This window comes from Meleagris gallopavo, chromosome 5, assembly GCF_905368555.1.
Source record: "Meleagris gallopavo chromosome 5, MGAL_WU_HG_1.1, whole genome shotgun sequence".
Lineage (NCBI taxonomy): Eukaryota > Metazoa > Chordata > Aves > Galliformes > Phasianidae > Meleagris > Meleagris gallopavo.
The window spans coordinates 23,844,659-23,870,534 of NC_139408.1; the positions used below are offsets into that span (position 1 = coordinate 23,844,659).

General features: G+C 44.5%; 2 protein-coding genes across 3 annotated transcripts; one reads left to right on the forward strand and one right to left on the reverse strand.

The window, feature by feature from the left end:
* Positions 1-241: 241 nt before the first annotated feature.
* On the reverse strand, positions 242-6,635 carry RHOV (ras homolog family member V). 2 transcript variants are annotated; one of them, XM_010711332.4, is made up of 3 exons: positions 6,250-6,635; positions 3,194-3,252; positions 242-2,944 (listed from the first exon to the last, which is right to left on the reverse strand). In XM_010711332.4, the coding sequence occupies exons 1-3, from the start codon at positions 6,443-6,445 to the stop codon at positions 2,504-2,506; spliced, it is 696 nt and encodes a 231-aa protein (XP_010709634.1). In that variant the 5' UTR covers positions 6,446-6,635; the 3' UTR covers positions 242-2,503. The 2 variants fall into 2 exon arrangements, with proteins under 2 accessions (XP_010709634.1, XP_085080892.1); XM_085224766.1 differs by lacking the exon at positions 6,250-6,635 and adding an exon at positions 4,339-6,222.
* Positions 6,636-14,398: 7,763 nt separating this feature from the next.
* VPS18 (VPS18 core subunit of CORVET and HOPS complexes) lies at positions 14,399-25,249 on the forward strand. The gene is made up of 5 exons (XM_003206428.4): positions 14,399-14,579; positions 18,543-18,684; positions 18,871-18,962; positions 19,507-21,377; positions 22,080-25,249. The coding sequence occupies exons 1-5, from the start codon at positions 14,489-14,491 to the stop codon at positions 22,806-22,808; spliced, it is 2,925 nt and encodes a 974-aa protein (XP_003206476.4). The 5' UTR covers positions 14,399-14,488; the 3' UTR covers positions 22,809-25,249.
* Positions 25,250-25,876: the final 627 nt, after the last annotated feature.

Consider the following 25,876-nt stretch of genomic DNA (forward strand, 5'->3'; position numbering starts at 1 on the left):
CTTCAGCAGCCTCCATCCTGAGCAGCTGCTGAGAGGAATATTAACTGAGGCCACAGGTGAATCTTGAAGGCTTTCAGTGATTGAAGGGGGAGGGATTTTTACCCCTGCTAAGTCCCTAACTTTGCAAGGGAGAAATGAGGCAATTCCCCTCTTACCCTACCGTCAATAAAATGGAATACCCCCTCCGCTATTTATAATCCAAGCTTACTTTGCTCTGACAAAATGATGAATGCAAATTGCAGACATTTAAAAAAAAGAATTTATTTGAACAAATATTTGACACAATCACAGAAAGAAGAAAGCAGCTCTCAGTACAGTTTCTTTTCCAGAATGAAAGAATCCCTGTTTATACCAAGCTACTGCAGGACAATGTTTGCTCTCCCCAGCATGGGGCAAGGCTACTGTTCTTTGTACCTGCGGATTTGTTCTGTTCAAGGACAGTGCAGCAGGTCACATCTGAATCCTTACTTTCACAGGTTAAAGAAATGCATAAAGACCCAACAGACAAACTGAAGTCATAATACAACAAAGGTGCCTGTACAGGTAAGAGACACTGGGATATATGGTGAGGGCTTTGTTCAATAAATGGTATACTGTCTAGAGATGTGTAGCACACCTCACTTCTAGCTACTGCCTTTGTACTCTCCATCTCTTTGGATCCCTTACTGGACCAGGACAGCATTTTGGCTGGGGGAGTCCTGTCAACTCACAACTCATTCTGACACACTAGTCTGTTGAGGTCTCAAAGCCCTACCCAACAAGCAGCTCTATGGCTGAAAGAAGACTTGCCCATCTCATTCAGACCACTGTTAACAGCAGCCTTGTGTCACGTCCTGGGACTACGTGAGCTGTACCACAAAGAGAGATGTTTGCAGGCATTTGGATCTAAAGCCACACTGGATTATATGTATTTATTTTTGTACAAGTCCACTGGCCCAATTATGCATTCTTTCAACACAGGGCAAACATTCCCAACTCTATCCCCAAACATCACATCATTTCAGAGCATTCCCAAAGTGATGGATAACGTCCAGATGCAGAGAACCCCGAGTATTGAAAGCATTACTTGACAGATCTGTCATACTTTGCTACACAAGCCAGAACAAAATGTCTCTGTGAGAAAAGTTTTAGAAGTTAATGCAAGTTCTGCAATAAAGTGTGAGTAGACTCACTAGTAATGAATCTCCTGAGAAACAGGGGAGTGGGCAATGAAGCAAACATAACAAATATCTGTCTCTGACAGGAACTTCATGAGCTTCGTTTGCTTTTAGTTTCAGCAGATCAAGCTGTGATCCTTGAGAAAGGAGAGCACAACAGAAAGAAGCCCTGAGCTCTCCATTCCTGCTCAGCAACCTCAGGAAGGACAGCATGACGTAACTGCTATTCTCCTGTCTAGGTTTGAAACAGAGGATTTTACTGGCCAAGAGGAACTATCTCTCTACAGATCCCTCCTGTTGATTCAGAATTTAAAGTATGGACAACATTACATTGAAATTGACATCACTAGTCCCTACATGACTCACCAATTAAGTAGAATCACAACTTTCATTTAACGCTGTTCCTTCTTTCCTTATTCATTTTCTCTTCTTTCACCTCTTTTTCTCTTTTATTCCCTTCCTTTTCTACCTTCACTCTTTTTCTTTTGTAACGTACACTGACTTTCCATCCACATTTCGCCTCTTGGCAGCGTTACAAACCTTTCACTGACACACTTTGCACTCTGCTAGGCAGATAGAGCCACCCATGTCTGCTCTTCACCTATTCTTTCTCTCTGATCACTACACACACAAAGGCCTTTCATAATAGGTCCCCAAGTTCATGACCCCCTCTTCAGATGGGGCTACAGCACTGGCACTCAGTGGAGTCCAGAGTTCTTTTCAGAGAACATTTTGCTTAAAGTATCAATGCAGCTTCCTATGCATGTTCTCTTCAGCTGGCAAATGGCCTTTATTTAGGAAAAAATCTTCTCAAGGGCACTCTGAATACAGGGCTTTTAAGAAAGAGTGCGGCTTTTTATTCCAGCCAAGTGGCATCTAGCTATTTGGGCAAGCATAATCAGAGGAGAAACCGAAGTCTTGCTTTACAGTCTCAGCAGCCTGTGTTTGACCACACTGCAGTCACCTGTTGCTGCCCCTGCCCTCCTCATTCTCTGTCAGGACTCTGGAAGCCTGTTAGTTTCAGACAGAAAAATGGCCATTTTGATCAGTGTAAGGAACCTGCCTGTTCTGCAGTACTAAGTTTTGACATATTAAAGGCTCCCATTAGCCTGGGACACGACAGGCGTGTCCACCAGGTACTTAGAGCTGCCTGGACCGTTCCACATCCCAGCACGACAGTTCATGTTTCCAGGCATCAGATGCTGTAACCCAGCAAGAGCCAGGTTTCCAAGCCCAGCAGCTTATCATACCCTCCTCACTGGGGTTATAGGAGCAGTCACTCCAAGAAGGTGTGGAGTAATACTGGCATCACGTGTTTCTTTTATCTCCCCTTCCCAAGCACAATTTCAGACAAAGCAGAAGAACTTCTTCCAGCGGCACTTGGAGAGAGTTTTGATGCCTTTGGCTGTCATCTTCTTTTCCTGACGTGCTTTGTGCTCAACACCGCTGACAATGGCCATGTCAAACACTTCTTTGAGATTCTTCTGGGTCAGTGCTGAGCACTCCAGGTAGGCTTCAGCCCGGATTTTGTCTGCTAGACCTTCTGCCTGAGGCCGGGGCACGGGCTTCACGTGGTAGCGATCCAGGCTGATGAGGACATTGACATCATCCCGCAAGTCTGCCTGTGTCCCCACTAGGAGCACTGGAGCCCGGGGGTTGTGAGTTCGTATCTCGGGGATCCATTTCTCTGTAATGTTTTGGAAGGAACTTGGATTTACCACACTGAAGCAGACAAGGAAGACGTCAGTGTCTGGGTAGCAAAGTGAGCGCAAACAGTCAAAATCCTCCTGTAAAGAATGGAGAGGGGGAAAAAAAAATTATCTTCACTGGACTGCACTCTAAGAGCATGATGCTGCAGTGACATTTTCACACGTTAACTAGGACATTCACCAGTCTGTGTCTGCCATATCAGCGAATGGCTGACACTGTGCTAGCAAATCTCCTTCCTTTCCAGTTAAATACCGCCTTCCACAAAAACCTGCAAATGGACCCTGTCCCATAGGACCAGAGCTGACCGTCCCTCTGACAGAGCTTACCTGGCCAGCAGTGTCCCACAGCTGGATCCGGACTGGAGCTCCATCCACCAGGACTTGCACTGTAGCAGAAAGAGAATAAGGATGAGACTACGGAAGTTTTCAGCATGCACACATACTTTTTTTTTTTCCCCCTTGGAGTACTTTGTTTTGTGTCCTGCTAAAGAGACCTCTGAAGTCACTTCAGCCTGTCCTCACTTTTGAGCATCTTCACAGACCTCAGTAAAACAGCTGAAGTTTGCACTGGAAACAATGAGACACGCTATAGATGTCCTGTTTTGGTTAACCCTCATGTGCTTTGAACTGTTTTCCAGTATTCTCAAAGACTCATTCCATATTACTGAAGAACTCTTTCTTAGGAAGAAAGGCCGTTAAACAAACGGTGTCCTGAAAACAATCTTGTTGTTGTTCTTCCACTCTCCAAGTAGTAAGGATAAACACAAACAGAACTTCAGCAATTTGTTCCCAGCTTCTTGGCTTAGGGAAGAAGCCCAAATCAGTCTTCGTTAAATGAACTATTGGTGATTTTCCCATTTATTAAAAAACGTATTTATTTCCAGAAGTGTCCCAGATAAGAAAAAGCAAATACCTAAAACCAACTTGGAAATAAAGAAGCTATTAAGGAAGCAGTGATGAGTGAAATCCTCTTCAGAGGCTATCCACACACTGAAAAACTGCTGAGTTACAAATGTGAGGTCTGCTCCCATTTCACTCCCTAATCACAGTAAGCCTTCATGTGGTATCAGCTGACTCAGACTGAGGGCTGGCAGGACCTCTAATGGAAATCTGGAATGAAACTGTTAGATGTTTAAGTGCACAGACACCGCAGAGTCTAGCTGGGAACTGAGGAAAAGGAGAGAAAGATGCCAGAGGAACTCACAATCAATTAAAAGTCTTGACAATGTGGATGGGGATGTGCTCTGCTGAACGGAGGCAGACATCCTGTGCTAAAGTGACAATGGCTGGCACTTCACACTAGCTAGCTAAACCGCTTCTTTGGGCCCAGGAGGAGGCTTTATTGTTTTTGGGTTTTTTTTTTTCCTTTTAATTAGGAAAAAAAAACAACAACAAAAGACAGGAATAAAAAAAGATCGATCCTATTTCTAAGGTAATTAGCCAGGTGACAAAAAGTGACAGAAACAACTGACCTGGAGAGCGTGATAGAAACTCTTGGAGAAGAGCTCTCCTCCCTGGGAGCAGACTGGGGAGAAGGAGGGAGGCACAGAGTGAACTGAAACCGGGTGGAAGACAGCGAGTGAAGGAAAAATGAAGGGGTGGGTGCATACACCACAGTGCCACTCCTCGCGGGATAGCTGAAAGTCATAGCTTCCTTGTGACTGGGAATCGGTTGGATCGTTACCATATCTTTGCCCCAAAGGAGGAAGAGAAACCTGTTCTTGATCAAAGAAGCTGCTAGATGCTGACTTGATCTTCAAGGCACTGGGCATTTGCCTTTCTAGTATCTGGTTTCTTCTGCCTCCAAAGTGCGCTGAGAGAACAAATTAGCATCTCTGAAGGGTTTTACAGCCTTCAGAAAAAAAATAGGCACCATGTATATTACCTGCTGCTCCAGTGCTTGCACAAGGATTTTTCGTACCTGCTGCAAGCTAAGCTACTCTAGCAACTCTGTGACAAGCTTCTACCTACCACCCGCACCGGGTCCACACCCCGGGGATCACGGCACAACAGCAGAGGGGCCTGCAGAACAGGATAGCCTGGTGAGGAAAGGTCAGCAGGTATGCGCTGCACTCAGCACTGCTGTGCCTGGCAGTGCACCCAGCAGCAGGCAGTGCCCGGGTAGTGGAGCTGCATCCCAGGCTTGGTGCTATTCCCCCTGATAATGCAGCACTTTCTCCTATCTCATTACCTTCTTTAGCTCCTACTGGCCTTACTGTCCATTGGCCAGAATTTGGGTTAGGATGTAACCTGTGAGACTCACCTCTGCTGGAAGTTTCAGGTGCAAGTATTCCCAAAGATGGGGAAATTGGGCTGCAATTTCTGATTTGGGTCCTAAACTGTCCTTTGTGAACCCAGGAAGGTACTTTTTTCAAGCTTATCCAACTTAAGAGAGGGAAGGGAAATTCCTCTATTCTCCTGTTTTGCACTCCTCCCAATAAGATGAAACCAGACTTTAAAAAAAAATAAATTAATGATGTTTTGGGTTTATATCAGCTGCAAATGCTATACACCTCTGGAAGTCAGGCTTGGTAGCCTGACATTCAGAGTGGGGCTAACCCTCTGCCCAGCTCTCCTCAAACTACTTGCTGCTAGGAAGGAAGTCTTGGAACCCACATTCACCTCCACCTTTCTTGATCATTTTCCTACAAACTTGCCCTTTCAGAAAATGTGAAGGCTCCTAACCCCGGCAACTTCTCCCTTAGCCCAAACCAAACAGATGAGCTTGAGGAGAGCAGAGAGAGCAGGAACCTTCTCATGGAGGACTTGAGGGCTTCTTGCAACTGTTCCCAAGGGGCCGCAGGACCCCGAACAGCGACAGTGTTGTTGCTCAAATTGGCAATTCTCAGTGCAAGAGTGAGCAACTGGGAGGACAGTCAGACAAAGAAAATGATCCTTGTGAGAGCCCATGAGACTATGACACACCGAAAGTCTAGTTCCTGGTCTGACCCAAGCCCATCTCTAATCTACCTATCTGTACCATCAGATACTGCTGTGTTTCTTCAGATCTGATGACAATCAGCAATCTTTCCAAGGGCTTTTTATTTTTCTGGGCTTTATACGAGAAGCTGGAGCCCAGAAAAAGGAGAAGTGGAAACAAGCACAAAGATGGCATTTACAAAACTGGGAAAACTAATGAGAGCTCATCAGCTGACAGAGAAGGCTTTTTAGACAGACTTATACAGCCATTAAATTTTTTTGAAACCTCTGCTTCAGGCTCACTTCAACGACCATGAGGGGAAAGGCGTGGTTTTGCTGGACATCAGTTGAAGACAGCAAGCAATGCTGTGATATCCCTGAAGCTAACAAACCAAAACAAGTACAAAAGCCCCTTCTCCTTACCCATACAGCCACACCACAGGGACATGTGGGTGGGCACGTACCTGAGAAGGTGTCGAGGGCGGTGGGCTGGTACTCGTCGGGGTACCCGTTGGTGGTGTAGCTGACGACCAGGCTGGTCTTGCCCACGGCCCCATCGCCTACCAGCACGCACTTGATGCCCAGCTCGGGGCCGCTGCCCCGGGGCGGGCTGTGTCTGCGCAGGGCCGGCGCGTAGTCCAGCAGCTCCTGAGGGGGCATGGCTGCAGCGGGGGCTCAGCGGGGGTTGCGGCACGGCGGGGCCGCTGCCATGCCCGGCCGGCTGCGCTGCTACCGAACGGAGCCACCCTTCCCGGCCCGCCTCAGCCCGATCCTCATGGATACACCTGCCGCCCGCAGCCCAAAACCGGCCTTCATTTCCATAGGCCCGCCCCGGACCGCCTCGATCCGCCTCTCCGGGCCGGGCCGCCGCCCCGCGCTGCTGCCGGCGCTCCCGGGGCAGGTGGGGATGGAGCTGCGGTGCTGGTGGTCAGCGTGGAGGGGGGCAGCGGAAGGGAATGGCAGAAACACGTCGCCACGTCGCTAACAGAAGTGGCCGCACCATCAGAGCGACCGCCGCACCGCCGCGTTACACAGCCAAGCGACAGAAAGCACTGCAGGGGAAGCGCTAGTGCATGCACTGCTTGTATTGCGACACCAGCTCTGAAAGTGGAGCTGTCTCCTTGTGGAGGAGCAAAGCTCGAGCTGGCAATAGATGCGGCCATGTCGTTACGCGATGTTCTTCACCACAGGCACAAGGGGAGAGCTGCCTGCAGCCGGCAAGGAACCACAGATGAGCAGCTCCCCGGTTTGAGTCTCACTGCACTGTGCACCACTGAGCAGCTACCCAGATATTTCATGTCTTAATGCTAGGCTTGAGAAGGGGGTTCTTAAGCTAGGCACAGTCTAAAATGCTTTTTCCCATGTTGGTAGAGGAGCTCAGCAGCTCCTCCAGTTGAAGAGACCTGGCTGATGCCACCATCCAAACGTGCGCCTTTTGCAGACAATCCAATTCCTCCCTGGAATAACACTGGGCAGGAGTGGGCACTCTGCAGTTTCCTTCAGCAGTTTTTTCCATCTCCCTCATATGCATTTTTATCAGCACAGCCTTGAATTTTTATAGGTTAAACAACAGGGGCATATTGCAAGCAAGGCTGCTGCTAAAATGTGTGCCCAGGTCGTGCTGCAGTGAGCAGCTGCTTATTCCAGTAACTGGATTGCAGGAGAGCCTCTCCCAGTGCCAAGCTCTTTGGTGTCAGTTCAGTGGGCGACAGCAGGACGTCCTCAGCAGCCTCGTAAGGCACAGGGCCAAGCTGTATTCCCTGCATAACACACAGATAGGGCCAGCAGGAGGACACGCAGCCCTGCAGCCAGGACAGGCAGAACAGCACACGAAGGTCACGCAGCGCATGTGCCAAACACGGGTGGCATTATGTGAACTATGGCATTTCCATTCAATCGGAATAAACAAATGTAAATGAGGGATTATGCATCAAATTATTCACTGCTAGCAAGTGCTGGCAGTAGCAGAGGGGTGAGATGAAAAGATGTCAGCAGCTTCAGATTCTTACTGGGTTTTCACTTGGGAATAGATATCTGCTGGTATGACGCACATATTGCCCTGCTCCAGCAACTGAATCCCTTTTTCTCTTGCTCCCTTCCTAAAAGATCTTGCTTCCGTGACAGTGTTTTCTCTCCTTTGCTGTTTCTGACAGACGTTGGTTAACATACACTTAACTTGTGGATGAGCTTAAGTGATTTTTAATCTATATTTAAACTAAGTGATTAAGTAAGCAAACAGGGCAGCTCCCACGGGTTCCTTTCTCAGGACTTGCCTTGCTCCTGACGTCTAACAGAAGATGCAGGTTTAGTTTCACAACGCAGCAAGGAATCACACAGTAGGAGTCACACATTCTGATTCTGCAAGATTTGGGTACAAATTGGTTTTGCAGTGAAAGTCTATCCCATTCCTCGAGCTACTGGAGGGCCAGAAGTAGAGACGGGCTGTGCACAGAAAGCAGTATGCCATCAGTTTTTGCCTGAATGCAACATGTACAATCTCCAAGGCTACGTTTGGCCTCTCTCCCAGGAATTATAATTAGTACCAATTATGATGGTATTCCTCATGATGAGAATACCCGTCTACAGGAATGAGGTGTAGAAAATCAAATTTTTCTAGGCAGACCAAGTACAGATTTCAGATACTGTTGGTATTCAGTCTCTGTTCAACTGGGCTGCACTACCACTGGTGGCTTCTGCTTAACTCAAACAGAAAAGCAATGGGAACTCCATTAGAGTACACAGTGATTTACAGTGGAAATTCAACTTATATAGGCAGAGTGTGGTTGTTACCACTGAACAAATTTTATACAGCTGCACAAAGTCCTATCAAAAAAAAAAAAAAAAAAAAAACAAACAAACGAAACAACATGGAGTTATTTGGAGGAAGGCACTTGCTTCTCTGTTGTTCATTCAGAGGATCTCACAGAATCATTAAGGTTGGAAAAGACCTCTAAAATCATCAAGTCCAACTGTCAACACATTCCCACTAATCACATCCCTCAGTGTCACATCTACATGTTTCTGGAACATCTCCAGGGATGGTGACACCACCACCTCACTGGGCAATCCATTCCAATGCCTCACAAGAAGTTCTTCCTAATATCCAACCTGAACTTCCTCTGGCACAACTTAAGACCATTACCCCCCATCCTATCAAATTACAGCCACCTTGCTCACTGGAGCTGTGGCAGGAAAGGTCTGACTATGGGCTGAGTTAAAAAAAAACAAACCGAACCAGTTTGGATGAAAAGGGGAATAGGAAATGAGGGCTCATCTCTCATGGTGGGAGCAAACCTATAGGACAGCACAAACTATTCCATGTAATTTCCCCTCTGAAGTGCAGGGTTACCATCCTGGAAATTTTGTGGTCTCGACTTTCACTGGGGAGCAGTCAGCCTCAGATATCATGGTATTCTGCCTTCCTTGTTCATCTCATTTGTGACTTTGCAATTACATGTGGCCACAGAACAGCACAGACAAGGAGCCACTATCGCAGCCTTCTGCACACCCTGCTCAGATTGCCTCAGAAATAACACTGCATGTTGTGGGAAATGGCAGACCTCTGTTTTAAAAAACAGAGGGGGTTTTAAGAACAGCAGGACTTCCTCCTTACCAAGGGTGAGAAATGTATGCTGGTCGATCTTGGCGTGGCCACTGGGTGCTGAGCAAACCTGCTGCTTTACCTGCATTTGTACAACGGTGTATCAACACACTCTCAACACACTCCCTTTGCAAACGATGCACTTGGATCGCATTTCTGAATCCTTTCATAGTACTGTGTGTGTGGGGAAGCACAAAACAATAAGGAAGGGGAGGTGATGAAAACAGGGAAACAACATCGGCATGCAGCAGGGCAGGATGGGTGCGGATCTGGATTAGGAGAGGGGCAAGAGGGGAGTGCAGGTGCCAGAGCAAACAGGATCACGGGACGCCATGGGAAATGCTGAAGAAGTCAAACATAGACACTGCCAGCAAGCCGCTTTCATAATCCTCAACAGGGAGACAGCTAATGCTGAGTCATAGGGCATTTTGTCATGCACCTGAGTTACATTCTCCCTGGGAAAAATAAAGTGTAATTACCACTTAAAAGCAGTGACAGACAAAAAGGTAGAGAAGAGCCTGCTTTGGTTTTCCCTAGCATGCACCTTGTCTAGTCACTGCAACCTGCAGGAAGTGATGTCAAATGCATTTTCCATATCATTTTCTTACAGCCTTACAGAGCCGTATAGCCACAAAGCACAAGCCAGGAGCACACAGGGTTTCTGTTATTCACAGAAAAATTACTACATCTGAAGTAAAAGGAAGAAAGGTCATAATATTTTTCCCATATAGATTTCTTGACTGATAGGAACTCCTTAGTTTCTGAGTCCACAGCAATAAAAATACTTCACAATTTTACAGCAGTCAATGCGTATTTCTGGTGTACATCAGAGATGTGTGATTTTGAAATGACTTTTAATAATAAAAAATTATGTGGAGAAACAATGCGAGAACGCAGGTCCCTCTGCCCTGGCCTTGAACGTCTTTCTTCCTCTTTGAAATTAAAAGCAATGCCATGGGGGATGCAGAAGGATGTTCTGGCTCATCTGTTCACTGCCATGCTAGCTAAATGTGAGGGCAGACAGCTGCACCAATGGTATTATATTAGATTTTAAGATTACTGAATAATAGATTAAAACAAAATGGCAGTGCCACTAGGTTCAAAAGTATTAAGTGTTCCAAAGAAAGATTAAGCACCTGTATCTGTACTCAGCCCTTTCTCAAAGACAAATTATCTTCTATGTGACTTGCACAGAAAGGAGTCCTGCCGCTGTGATGTTCTATAAATAATTCAGAAGTATGTTGCCATCTGCTGGAGAAAGTACATCTTTTATTACACCAACTGATAAATGTGGGAAAGTGGGTGAGGTTTGAGACATCAAAAACCCTTTCTTGAAATCGGAAAAGAAACAGAAAATTTCTGGTTAAGGATAAATTGGGAGACAAATGCTCCAAGCATAATTTAATTATGCCAATCAGTTAGACATCGTAAGAGAAAACACTTAACTGGAAGAGGTGAGGGAATTAGCATGTTTGTACTCTTTCTTCCTTGTATTTGTACACTCATTTTAGCACTTAATGGGTTACACCCGTGGAGTTTCCATGAGGGCACTTGGTGTGCTTGCTAAAGGACACCATGCTCTGCATTGCGTGTGTGACATCAATATTTTCTGATATTTCACTTGTGGGAAAATTCCTTGAGCTCTTGGATGAGTTGGTCTGTGTTTGCTCCTCTGGCATAAGACAGTTCCATCCAGCCCTTGCTGGTGCAGAAAGCTGGTTTCTGACAATAGGCTTGGAGAGCATGGGAAGGTGGTTAATAGTAGGTGGCAAACTCCTTTCAAGCTTTGATCTTTACCACTGTAAATTACAATTGTTTTATGGCTTCCCTTATAAGTTCCAGCTCAGATTCTCCTACGTAAACATGATACCCATGGGAAGACAACAGTGAAACCTTCTTTCTCCTTGAGTAATAGAAGGAAAGTGGTCAGAGATGCTGCCTGTGCTACCAGGGAAGTGTCACCATTCAAAGGTCTCTAGACTGGGAGACATAGGCATCTGCAGCATTTTCCCCAAAGCAAGTACAGGGGTGGCTGAGAGCTTGGCTGTATATTACCTCTTTGTTAATATTTTATGGATGTTGTTGCTTTGGGAGAAGAACGTGTGTTTGCTTATGGCTTTTATGAATAAGATTTATTTTTTATGATGACAACAGTTATGGAGTGTTCTACAGATAGTGAGATTAAGAGATGACCGGTACCATATCTGCAGTGAAAATCAGTAGGGAAGTCCAGAGTTTAATTAAGATCATAATTGTGTTGCTAGGTAATCTCTGGGTCAATTCAAGACATTTAGATCTCAGATGCATTTGTTATGCCCTTCCCTCTTCCCAAAGCCACATCCTCTTGTCCTCTCTTCTGCACCAGCACATCATGGATCATATGGTCATCTGGTATGGAGCACTGAATGGCTCATTCTGCAAGCACACATGCATTACTGCACATAGCATGGGCTGGGCAGGGCAGCTAGAAATGGCAGAGGTGGTGTCATGGGAGCACAAATTTAGACAAGCTCAATTTCCTGGGAATCTGGACCTCTCATATAGAACATTCGTCCATGCCATTATCTAAAATTGGTCCTGAAAGGCAGTTGAAGAGGTTAGATGTTATACAGCATCTAAATGTTGACAGCTGTGTCCATAGATTGGAGAAAATGTTAACCATTTGAGCTGAATCTGCGTGAGTGTGAGCACAGCCATAGAAATAAGACCAGGATTTGGTTTTCCAGTCGAAACGCATCATCAGAATTGCTCACTGAAATCTCTCCCACAAGTTCCCCTTATCAAGTTAATACTACTACTACTACACACAAAACATAATCATTGTGATTCTCCACATACTCTTAGAGAATCAAAGAGCTGATAAATCCTTTGCCTGCAACCCTTGTTTCCCTACTCTCTTCTGAACCCTGTGAATGCAGTGCTAAGATACAGTTACTGCACGTTTGTAAATTCAGTAATTACAAATGATACTGCAGAAGGATGGAGCAGACTTGTGGGACTGGATTAGCTTTGGGCTGAAGATTCATTTCCAAATAAGGTGAGGATCTGACTTCCAGTTTAACCACACCAAAATAGGATAAAGGTTTCTCATGAGGTATCAGTCCTAACTGAGGCTGCTATCTTCCAAAATGGGAAAGAAAATCTCTTCTACTTCTGGTCCTGAAAAAAAAGATTACGAAAATATGCCCTGATGTACACTTTGAATGGAAATACTCATTATAGCTGAATGCTGAGAAATTTGTGCACAAATTTCAGTTTAGCCTAATGCCCAGTTACATTTTGAGATGGTTCATTTTCCCCTTACTGTAAAAAACTTTTAGTTTCCTACTGCCAGAAGTGACTAAAAAGGCAAAAGTATAAGCATCGTTGTTTAAGGCAAGAGAGAAGACCTCACCTGAAATGAGAGGTCAAACTATATGCTACAGAAAAGGATGACTAGTGTGCTCCAGGAAACTGAAGGAGAAAGTCAACAAGATGTTGGTCTGGTAAATCTTTAGGTAAATCAGAGTGAAATCAAAGTTTTGACTTGACTTTTGCAATGGAAGTTAATGCCGAATGGGAGGATTATTTACTCTACAGGACAGTGTTTGAGCAAGAACAAATGGAATCAGACTAGCCATGGCTTACATTAGAATGGAAATCAGAGTTCAAAATCATGCACAGTCAGTATTTGAGGCAGGAAAGGGCTGGAGCAGTTGCAGAAGGATACCCACGCTTTTAGACAAAGTTTGATGGGAATAGAGAAAAAGCTGTATGATGTGGTATCTGCCAGAGTGGGATAAGGATCTGATACTCCACCATATCTCTTCCTAGCTCATTTTCCTAAACCTAATGGAATTTGTGTGTACTTTCAGAGAAGGAGAAATAGAACGCTTGCTGTTTAAGATGATAAGGATGATTGGAGAGCAAAGGAATGTGGTTTTGTTGTTTTGGTTCAGAGCGGCTACACAAAGATGGTAAACAGCAGAGGCTGGAGCTAGATATGGGGTCCTGCTGGTGCTTGCAAGCTGGCAGTTAGGAAGAGGCACCGTGTGCTTGAATAGAGCAGGCAGAGGTGACCCCCAGTGCTGTGCCCTAGGAGCATCTGGGAGCCCAGCAAGTGTGGGAGCTGTGTCTGTCTCTGTACCATGGAGGAGGCCTGAGGTAGAGTACTCTGGTTAGGAGTTCTGGTTTTTGTGAGAGGCATTTGCAGAAGAAAGGCAGAGGAGGGGGAGACAGAAAGCGTGTAAGCGTGTGCAAAGAGCAACCGTGTGCCATTGCTGCTGGTGGTGCCAGTCAGTGCCAGCTGATGTAAAAGTGGAGCGTGGTGACTGCCTGTCCTGCAGCAGCTGTGTGCCGCAAGCTGCCCTGTAATGCGGGACAACGTTTCTCTGTTCCTGCCAGGGAGCACTGTGAACACTACACTTAATTCAGAGTATATAGCTTACATATCGTATCTACACACACGTTATCATTTTATTTAAGATGAAGTCCAAAAGCGTCCTTTAGGAGTTTAGTTTTTTGTTGATGCCGTTGTTACAAATGCTGCTGCTTAAGCTACAGGTAAATACCAATTGCTGGCGTAACCAGAACAGAATGAAAACTCGACCTCTGAAGCATTATTCAGTGACGCAGAATGTGGGACCAATGTGCTTCACCAGGAAGTTGTGATAAACTTGCAGAGCAAATCCAGCCCACCTCAGGTACAGCCCCACCACACGCTTTGCTGCAGTCAAAAGGAAAAGCTAAAAGGAAAAACTGCGCTAGAGAAAAGTCACAAGGTTTCTGTAGAGCAGCGCTTATACACAGCCATTAGATGCATTTGCAGCTGAAGTAAAATAGGTTGGTACATTCACGTAGTGATTTACGAAGCACGCAGCCTGCAAACAACTCCCAGCCCCGGGCACAAACTCACTAACCGCGGTAACGGCCCCACGACCGCCATGTTGCGGCAGGAACGGCCCGCCCCTCAAGGCAGCCACCACCTCGCGCCCCGGGAGGGGCGGGGCCCACGACCGCGGAGCAGGCGCGGTGCGCCACCTTGCGGTCACGTGATGTGGGTCAGGTGAGCGTTGGCGGAAGCGGCCGGCGCGGGGTTCGGGTGCCGGGAGCGGCTGGGCGCCATGGCTTCCATTCTGGACGAGTACGAGGACTCCCTGTATCGTTCCGCCTCCGTGCAGCAGAGCCGCGCCAGCGTAGGCATCCCGCACTCCGGTGAGCGCTGGCAGCGCCCCTAGGCTCCTCCCCGGGTGACGGGCAGGCCCCAGTCCCGGCTGAGGAGTGGGGGGCCAGAGGCCTGCTCCCACCGTGTGCTGGGCGGGGTGCTACGGCGGGGAGAGGGGAGGCGAGGTGGCAAGCTGGGGCAGGGAGTGGGGCATGGCAGGCTGTGGGAGTGCTTTCAGTGATTGTGCTTTCAGGTACGTTGCTAACTTCGTGCTGCAGCATTCGGCTGCCCTTCTGTCATTTGCTGTATGAAATGTTTCAGCACAGGGGATGCTGGCTTTCTGATGAAGCTCTAGGTGATACGTGTGATCTCAGCAAACTTAGGGGCTGCTTGGCTGTGGGAGGGCTTGGTAAGGCCTTACCCACGTGTGCCAGGAAACTGTGTGTGGTAAAAACACGTGTGCGTGGGGTGCCATGCCTTTGTAGTCATGAATCATGACCACTCCTCAGCACTGCTCAGTTCAAGGCTGTGGTAGCTGTCAGGGATCATTTGGCTTTCATTTTGGTCCTCATCAAGGAATCTTGCTGTTACAGCCACAATATTCTGGCTGTATGCTCTTCGAGAAGGTGTACACCCAAAAAAGATGTGGTCACCAATGGGTTATTTCTTTCATATACAAAAAAGCAAGCAGGTATTTTTCTTGATAGATTTGAGGTGAGCTCATTAGGTTCAGTAACAGTTCTCCATCAGGTGCCACCTTGCAATGCCACTGAGTACTGAGTGAGAAATGTTGACTGTGAGGGGATTTTGGTCTACCTGGTATTGTCATTATGGCAATAGTTGCCATAATGCCGTGCAGCGCTGGCATGTGAGAGGTATATGTTTACAAACGCAGGCATATTCTTTTAAGCTTTTTCCTCATGCAGTGAGCTCGCTGTTAGCCTTTGGGGAAGCTGGGTTGTAAGGTTTGTATATGTGTTGAGAATTGATAAATTGCCATGCTCTTTATACTGTAGAGAATAACTGTGCAGATAGAATTACTTTGAGTCTACATGCTGAAGTAGGTTTGTTCCTCCTGTTTGTTTTAACATGCGTTACGTTAGTTTGCTCTGTGATATTACATAAAGAATGACTGTCCCCAAAAGGAGTTAAGCAAAGCAGTGCTGGGACAAGCTGCCAACAGAAAATACATTTACAAAGACTCAGCTTTTCTTCTTGACTGCTGCAATACTCTCATGACTGTCTCACAATTGAGAAATCTGCCTGCTTGCTGACAAATGATTTTGGCAAAGGAAGTTTTGGAGATGGCTAAATTGCAAAGGTGCAGTCCAATAGGGATATTGGTCATTCTTAAATCAGACTACTGTGCTGATTTGGAACAAAACATGGACTGGTAGAAGTTGTGGGCAAGCTGAAGTTTATGTTAATTGACTTTGGAAGAAGTGTATATAAATAGTTAACTTCTCAAAGCATTCCTTAAGGTTAGGTTAGAAATCTTGGGAGAACTTAAAACTTATTCCCTTGTTTCAATTAGTTGCTCCCAGTACTTGGAAACAGCTATTGTTTCTCAAAGCTGCACGTTCTGTTGCAGACCTCAAGTATAGCCTGTGGTGTAAACTTTAGGTAGTCCAGTTCCAGTGTGGAAAGAACTATTTTGATCTGATAGATATGACTGAAGTTGGTGAACATAAATCTTTGAACAGATTCAAAACTCTTAGGAAAAGTGCAAGCTTTCCCAGAAGTCAGGATGGGAAATATTGCAGTAGAATTTCACCTGAACACAGAAGGGACATTGGGGTCAGGATGGAGGAAGGGAACCTTCTGTATGGAATGTATGTTACACAACAGATATTTCCTCTATATAGAGAATTGTAAGCTGGAGAAGTGTGTCCTTGTCCTGTTATGGACAGTAGTTAAAATTACTGTGTTGGTGATGATGCTGTGGTTGTTATCCATGTAATGGGTACAGCCTTAAAATCAGTGCGTTCATAATGACAAGTTTAAGCCATGACATTGCAGCTCCTTAATGTGAATTAAAGAACATATGTTTTACTTTTGTTTGGCTGAAAATAGAGGAATGCACGTTTGTCTAATTGAATGATGTTTAAGCAAGGATCGATGTGTAGGAAAATCTGTGCTGAGCAAAAGGCTGCCTACTTGGATTGTGGTTGTTTTCTTCTTGTGTATGTGTCTTGCATTTAAAACAAGAAGCCTTTAATGATCCCACAGCTGGCCTGGTATTGAGGCTGAGATGAGGAGAAGCCATTCCAATCAAAGGAATCATGATACTAGCAGGTGGCTTTCCACCACTATGCTAGCCTTTTCAACAAAGCTGAAATTAGAGTTTTTCAGGATAATCTCGGTGAGGCCATAGATATTGGAAATGCTTTAGAGAAGTGTCTTTGAGTTTATTGGGCCTGTGCTCTTCGGAATGAGGGAAGTCCATTTCCCCTGAAAGTTCCCTTGAGAATTCCCCTTGAGTTCCTTAAATTCAGGTTTATTTTCTCAGCTTACATCTTGCTGGGTAGCTAATTTGGCCGTGAATGGCTTTAACTTGCCATAGCTCTATTTATCTTTTTTTCCTTTTCTTTTAATCTTCCTGTTCAAACTAACTGCTGCATGGATCTGCTTGCTTTAGAAATCCTTCACTTGCTCGTGAAGCAAAGCAGAACAGTTAACCTCAATATATCAAGTCTGTCTGGCTTTCTAGCTTGAGGTAGTGTGGTCAAACAGATCCTGTGCTGCTTTCTTTGTTGGAGGGTTATGTAAGACTTCGTGCATATGGGAAATGCAGTCAGTGGGAAAACTTGTCTCAAGAGACAGATATGGATGCAACTTTGTGATAAGATCTGTTTGTGAATGTACAGATGTTCCAGAATTCTGTGATGATTATCATCACTTGGCTTCAGTTTTATATGAACGCCTTCATATTTTACACTTCACTGCCATATCTGAGATTCTTTGTTGTGTTTCACTTCATCGTAGGAGGCTGATAAAGGGCATTTGCACGGCCATGTCATCTATTTCTGAAAAAGAACAAGTCCCATATTTTTGGGTTCAGAGGTCTATTTTCTTCAATGAAAATTAAATCTGTTGTACTACTTCTCTGTACCCCTTTGTCGTTACAGTTCACCTGTCTTTAAACATTCTGTTTATTACCTGCTATTCCTATAGCTAAGCCTTTGCCTTTGTTGTAGCCAGAGGAGCCAGTCTTGCCCATCTGCACTGAAGACCATAAGAATTTTTTTTTTTTAAACAATATGTTTTGGAGTTGTTATTAAATAACTTAACGCATTTCTCCACAAGTATGTCAGTTTTTTCAGGTCAGACCACCTATCTCTGCCTTTCCCAGCTAGGGGAAGTAACTCCTTAGGAACTCTTAAGTAACTCCCTAATGTGCCTCACTCTAGATGTCACATTTCCCAAGCTGGTTGGGACTCAGCTGACTAACTGAATTCTTAGTCGTTTGCACAGGTTCTCTCCTGCTGGTTGTATTCCTAATTTCAGTTCATTGACTTGGAAGTTTTGCTTCATTAGACTGAAAATGCAGCGTGTATCCTGCAAAGTAGCCATGTCTGAGCGAACTTCAACCCTCAACTCTGAACTTAACTTCATCAGGGATTTCTTAGAGTTTGGATATGGTCCTCAGATCCTCTGGAAAACCAGGTTAACCTGGCTGTATTGTAGGATTTGGTTTGAAAAAGTAAACAGTCTGAATATGTTTTGACTCAGCAAGCTGTTTATGCCAGGGCTGGAATACTTTGTGATAAGCTTTCAGTTCTGTGACAAGACAGTAGAGTGTATTACTACTTTCCAGTTACACATCTGTGTGAGGGCTGCTCTCAGTCTTGATGTTCCATGGAGCAAAACTCCCTTTACAGTAAAAGCCAGAGAAGGCAATGGTCACACTGTCTTTCTAGGCTAGAGTCTGGTGTGAGTTGTCATGGGATTTTTTTGGTTTTGTTTCTTTGGTCTTGTTTAAGTACTCATGGTTGTTTTTTTTTTCCCTCCAGGATATGTGAATGCACGACTGGAGAAGGAAACACCAATATTTAACAAGCAAAGGATTGATTTTGCTCCTCCAGAGAAAATTAACAGCTTGGTGGTCTCCTCTAACCAGCTCTGTATGAGCCTTGGCAAAGACACCCTTCTCAGGTAATGCTGTTGGTGACCTGAAGTTATTGCTTGTTTTCATCTTTTTTTTTTTTTATAAAGTTGCTAGAGATCTGTTAATTAGAAAAAACGGTAAGCCATGAACCTGAATATGTTGAAAACAACAATAAGCAATTAAGCTCATATGAACTTTGATTGGCAGCATGTATTCATGTTTTGTCTTTGCAGGATTGATCTTGGGAAGCCAGATGAACCTAATCAAGTAGAGCTGGGACGCAAAGATGAAGCCAAAGTCTACAAGATGTTTTTGGACCACACAGGTGAGACAGTGGGCTGCATATATTTACGGATGATGGCTGACAGCAGAGGCAATTGAACGTATGGGTTCTGTGAATATAGCAGACAGGTGGTTCTCACGGAATTCCTTGTTGTTGCTTTGTGCTATGTATGTACACATAAGAATTTTTTAAAATGAACCATAAAACATCTGCAGCTCATTATAACCTTGACTGATTGATAAAACTAACAAAGCACAAGCTTGAAAAGTGATTCTCGTAAGTATTACTAGCTGCCAGGGATAGGAGAGAACTCTGAGAAATGTTTGTCCTTAGAACAGTTACTAAACTGGAAGAATACCTTTCAACTAAAACATCTGAGATTAGCAACTCTAGTTCACAACGTATGGACTACTGTTCTGATCCATTATGGAAATCCCCCACATTTTCATCAGTGGGGGGGAAATTCCTGGATTAAGTATGTTGATACTAATGCTTATCTAATGCAAGGCTGGGAAGCCTCAGGAATTTGGCTTGCTTAGGCACAGTGTAAATTTGTTCTCTCCTTGTGCCCCTCTCCTTTTTGCAGGTTCTCATCTCCTGATCGCTCTGAACACCGGTGAATGCCTTTACCTGAACAGAAGTGTTCAGAAAGTACGAGCGCTCTCCCGCTGGAAAGGCCACTTGATTGAAAGCGTGGGCTGGAACAAATTTCTTGGTACAGAGACCAACACTGGGCCTATCCTGGTGGGAACAGCCCAGGGGCAAATCTATGAAGCTGAAATATCTGTCAGCGAGGGAAGCCTCTTCAGCACTAATCCTGACCAGTACTTCCGACAGGTCTACACTCTGGAGGAGGAATCAGGATCTGCGCCTGTCTGCTGCTTGGAGATTGAACGAGGGATAGAAGGGAAATTTTTTATTATAGCAACCACTCGAAAGAGACTTTTCCAGTTTGTTGGCAAAGTGCCTGAAGGTACAGAGCAGCAAGGCTTTGGCTCCATATTTGCTATGCACGCTGACCACTTGCCCAGCTTCAGAGAGTTTCCAGCCAGCTTTGGATTCAGTGAGATAGCCTTTTATACGCCAAAACTGCGCTCCAACCCACGCTCCTTTGCCTGGATGATGGGAAATGGTGTCTTATATGGTACACTGGATTATAGCCGTCCCGATTCAATTTTGAGTGATGAACGGGTCTGGGTTTATCCTTCTGATATTGATGTAGCTGTGAACAAGCCAATATCCATTGTGCTCACCCAGTTCCACTTTCTGTTGCTGCTGCCTGATCGGGTGATGGCTGTGTGCACGCTGAATGAGCAAGTTGTTTTTCAAGATCTGTTCTTGGAGAAGTTTGGCACGTTGACACGCATGATCAAAGATCCTACGGTCCAGCAGATCTGGATCCACACTGAGAAAGTCGTGTTCCGCTATCATGTCCAGCGGGAATCTAGAGACGTGTGGAAAATGTATATGAATATGAACAAATTTGATTTAGCCAAAGAATATTGTAAAGACCGCCCAGAGTGCCTAGATATTGTGCTGGCAAAGGAAGCAGAACACTGCTTCCAAAACAAGAGGTATCTAGACAGTGCCAAGTGTTATGCACTGACCCAGAACTATTTTGAGGAAATTGCCCTTAAGTTCATTGAAGCCAAGCAAGAAGAGGCCCTGATGGAGTTTCTAATTAAGAAGTTAAATAACCTAAAGCATTCTGAGAAGACACAGACCACTCTGCTGACCACGTGGCTAACAGAGCTGTATCTGAACTGGCTAGGTATACTGGAAGGAGATCCCTCACAGCGGAATCTCTATTTGGATACCCGGGAGAAGTTTCGCACCTTCCTGAGCAGCCCTAAGAACAAAGACTGTTTATTTAATAATCGGGCATCTATTTATGAGCTTTTGGCAAGCCATGGGGACACAGAGCACATGGTCTATTTTGCAGTCATCATGCAGGACTATGAGCGAGTAGTAGCTCACCACTGCCAGCATGATGAGTACGATGAAGCTCTAAACGTGCTGTCCAGGCACAGAGATGAGAAGCTGTTCTACAAGTTCTCTCCAGTCCTCATCCAGCATATTCCCAAGAAGGTAGTTGATGCTTGGATTTCTATGGGCTCCAGACTGGATGCCAGGAACCTTATTCCAGCCCTTGTTAACTATAGCCAGAGTGCCAGTACTCAGCAGATCAATGAAGCCATTAGATACATGGAGTTCTGTGTATATCAGTTGGAGGAAACCCAGCAAGCTATTCACAACTACCTGCTGTCTCTCTATGCTTTGTGTCGGCCGGATTCATTGCTGTCATACCTGGAACAAGCAGGAACCAACCCAAACAGGATCCACTATGACCTGAAATATGCACTGCGCCTATGTGCAGAGCATGGGCACCATCATGCTTGTGTCCATATTTACAAAGTGATGGAATTATATGAGGAAGCTGTGGATCTTGCGTTACAGGTACGTGTGTCTATGCATGCATGCTGTGAGATATGGGAACTTAGTTCAAGTTATCTTGAACAACCAAGCATTGAGAACTGAACGCTCAATATTGGAGCTGTACAGATAAGTATAGGAGGAAAGATTGTTAACTTCCTTCTGAGCTTTCACAATTGTTTTAAGTAGACAACTGACTTTAACAGGTTGCAGTTGAGAGCAGGGGCATGAGAGGTACAAAGAATATGTTCTGTCTTAACCCTAGTCTCTAAGACAAAGTAAAGTGCATTTATTCAAGGTGTGCATAGCTACTCTACAGGATTCTATTAACTTCCTATTCCTAGCTGTAGTAATTATCAGAGGAATGCCTTTGTTAGCTTAGGCTGACCTTTAGGGAGGTGTTTGAGTTCACTCCAGAGACACTGCTATATCTTCATTGAAATGTGTAGCCAGCAAAGACAGCATATCGTAGATCTACCCTTATTGTAGTTCTGGCTTTGTTCTCTGCTGGGTGGCTAGGAAATCTTCCAGCTGGAGGAATACTGGATGAGTGGAGAGAAGGTGTATGGCATGTAAATAAATAGCAGGCCGGTATTGCTGCCTAGGCAATGAAATAGCAATAGGGTTTTTTTTTTTTTTGTAAATAGTTCCTATTATGGAGGCGTTGAATGGTAGATAAACAAAGAAGAAAGCTTAACTCAATTTCCTTGTCTGTTCACCTTCTAGGTGGATGTCGATCTTGCCAAGTCCTGTGCAGATCTCCCTGAAGATGATGAGGAGCTCCGGAAGAAGCTCTGGTTGAAGATTGCTCGCCATGTTGTTCAGGAAGAGAAGGATGTCAAGAAGGCAATGGCCTGCCTCTCTAGCTGTGCCCTGCTGAAGATTGAAGATGTCCTGCCATTTTTTCCAGACTTTGTCACTATTGACCATTTCAAGGAGGCTATCTGTAACTCTTTGGAGGACTACAACAAGCACATTGAGGAGCTGAAAAGGGAGATGGAGGAAGCCACACAGAGTGCCAAGAGAATCCGAGAGGACATCCAGGAAATGAGAAATAAGTATGGCTCTGTTGAGCCTCAGGAAAAATGTGCTGCTTGTGATTTTCCTCTTCTAAACCGCCCATTTTACCTTTTCCTTTGTGGTCACATGTTTCATTATGACTGTCTTCTCCAAGCAGTTTTTCCAAACCTTCCTGCCTATAAGCAGGCAAAGCTGGAAGATCTTCAGAAGAAGCTGGCAGCTACCAGTCAGCCTTCCAAGGGCCACCATCGTCCCAAGGATGCAGATACTGCTAGTCTGGGGAAGGGGCAGCAGAGCCGGGAACAGATCAAAGCTGACATTGATGATATTGTGGCAGCTGAATGTGTGTACTGTGGTGAGCTGATGATCCGGTCCATTGACAAACCTTTTATTGATCCTCAGAAGTATGAAGAGGAGATGCAAAGCTGGCTGTAGTTCTCCAAATCTGCAACTGTCGTTATACCAGAGAGGTTTTGTTCACAACTTATAAAGCTTCTGTGGTGGAAGTAAAATCTCCGAAAATGGGAGCAGAGTGGCTTCTGTGGAACTCTTAAGGAAAGAGGATTGGGGTCTTCTCATCAGGATTATAGTAAACTAATCTTGAAAAAAGTGGAGATACAGCTATTGCTGTCTAAGAACTCAAAAAGCAATTAGAACTAATCTACTGGATTTTTGTTTTAGCAATGTTTGCTGTTTGCAATTTTGAGGTTCTCAGTGTGAAACTAATGGTGTGCCTTGTTGCCCAGAAGGAACTGGGGACAGCCTTTGGTTTCTCTTCCCTGTTGTGTTGTATCTGTTTTGGTGAAGACACGCTTAAATTGAAGGCAGTGAGGAACACTAAACAGTGTAGTCTGCATTCATCACTTCCAATGCTAAAATTGCCTTTGGTTTCCTTTTTCTGCTGAGTCTATAGCCACATGCTGAGAAAACATGAAAGGAGAAGTGCTCTTGCATATATATTTTGTAAACATTGTGCTACACAAATACATGTTTCTACACAACGTAGTATAAGAGTGTGTATAATTTTCAAGCAGATGTCTCAGTGTACAGTTTAGTCATTTGACTGCAGTTATCTTTCCCACAAGCTTTGTGATCAAGCCCATGCATTTTAATTTTCTCTGGGGGTTTTTCTGATAATGCTTCTTAGTCTTTTTACACCTTCATCCCACTTCCACTTTGATGACTTTTGTATAGTGGATCTTGTTTTCGTCTTCACCCCAAACCAGTGTTCCAGAGAAGTAGGAACACTGCCCAATTGTATTGCTGTGCTCTGGTCCTCTTCAGGCTGTCCTCGAGCACTGGAATAGAGATGTAGTCATAGGTTACCTCAAAGACAGAAAACTCTTAACTGGTAAAAAATTTTCTTTCCTTGCTGGGTAGCCAGCAATCTTCTGTCTTCTTGGCAGCATGTGATACTTTCTGGGAATGGCTGCAAGTCGGTGTTTCTGTCTATTGCTTTAATTTGGAAAATTCTTTCCAGAATTGCCCACTGCATTGTGGGCGAGGGAACAAAAAGAAAATTCTCCAGCAGTTAGTCTGGGTTCCTTGGAGAGGAAACTACTGGAGAAACTAGAGTTTTAATGAAGTTCTACTGGTTGTGGCTGAATTGCAAAATTAGCAGAATTAATCGAAGTTAAAAGTGATGATTCTTGTAAGTCAAGCAATAATATTGTCCTCTGAAAAGCTCTCCTTTCACAAGCCTGTGCTTGTCTTGAGCACTTGCCTCAATCTGCAAGTCCCTTACCCTATTTGTAGGATCGTAGAACTAGTTCTTTGGCTTCATTACAAGGGAATATAGATTGGTTTTCTTGAGGAGTTGACTTAAGAGTTTTGATAACCATTCGTAGCTTCAGAAGGCCGTCCATGCATTTGTTGTTGGGAGCTGCAGCCTGCAATGAGTGTGTTTTGACTGTGCAAATTAAGTAATAAAAAGCAGAGCTGAAGTGGGAAGACCTGAGGTGGCTATTTTTCTGCCTTTTCGTAGAAACATCAGTTGCAGCTCATTCTGTGGAGAGAGTAATTTAAAGTTACTTGTTTTCTTTAGGACATTCTTTATGTTTGTTCCGTCTCCTTACTTATTGGTGTTGCAGCATGCTTGCCTAGTATGTTAAAAGTATTATCCCTACACTCCTTCACTATTAGTGCAGCAGATTTGTTACGATGTTAGGTAAATGTTTCTGTTTTCTCTAACGAGGAAAAAATATTTTTTGCTTACAGACCATTCCAGGGGAATCTGGTCTGTAGGATTAAAACTCACAAGTCTCTGCCTGAGATGGGTTAGTAGGGGAAAGTACCTCAAAAACCCACTCATTTCAGTCTTAGATATTCACACATCTCGGTAAACAAAACTAAAACTACATTATTTTTTAATGGCCAGCATGCTGTATTCTCTGAGGGCTCTAGGCTTGTGCAGTAGATACACATACCACAAATGTAATGCTTCCTCACCGCTGTTAATTGAAAATCTTCTAAGTTATTTGCTATTGAGGCTGTGGAAATTGTTACCACCTGGCAAGACTCCAACAGTGGTTAAATGACTGGTGTCGGTAGTGTAGGAAGCTGTATAAAGATACCTTCTGAGCTTTCCTTAAATTGTCACGTACTTCAAGAGTTTTGATAAATTCTCACTTGTGTTTCGTGGCAACTTTGCAGTACCACTCCCTGAAAATGAGGTGTTTTTTGGGGAGGGCAGATGGAAGCAACCTGTTTACTGTTCTCCAATAAATCCAGCCTGCAAGATCTCTTCCTCTGTGCTTTCACAACAGCGTTTTTGATCTTTTCTCCTTGTAATTTCAGCACAGTTATGGTTTTTGAAGTCCTTTGTATTTATTTATTTTTGTTCAACTGTGAATGAACCATATACCGGCTGTTACAAATGACGTGTTTTTGAGCCTTATTCTTGTCTGCGTAAATAATCTCTGCCATTTAATTTAATGCAGGTAGAGAAGAGAGTAACCAAAAGGGTGGATGGGAGCCCAAGCCCTGTTTAATGTGAATAAACATCTGTAGATAGATTCATGCTGAAGAAATTTAGGCCTTACCTGCACAGCTAAAGTAAACGTGCCCGTTATCTCGCCTCAACATCAAGCAAGTGACTGGAGAAATGCTGCAAATCATAGGAGACAGCAGTGAATGTGTATTATGGGAAAACTCGTGGAGAATTTCAGATGCACTTGCTGTTGGCCTATCAAGTCAGAAGCACATCAATAAAATTCTGGGAGCTGTGTGGTTTGTCTCATTACTAAAAATAAACGACTGGGTTGGAAATATACTAAGGCAGATTCTTAGCAAGCCACTAGATGTCATTGCTGTCCATTTAAATGCTTAGGCTTGCTGCAGACAAGCTAAAGCTTGAAAAGTATATTACACAACAGTGAGGAAACTGATTCAGATTCTCAGTGCCTTTTGTGTCGGAAAGGAGGAGCCAGACCTGTAAGGTAGTTTCTGGAGGTAAAGATGCTAAAATAATTATCTCTAGTTAAAAGGTAACTTTATTTCACAGA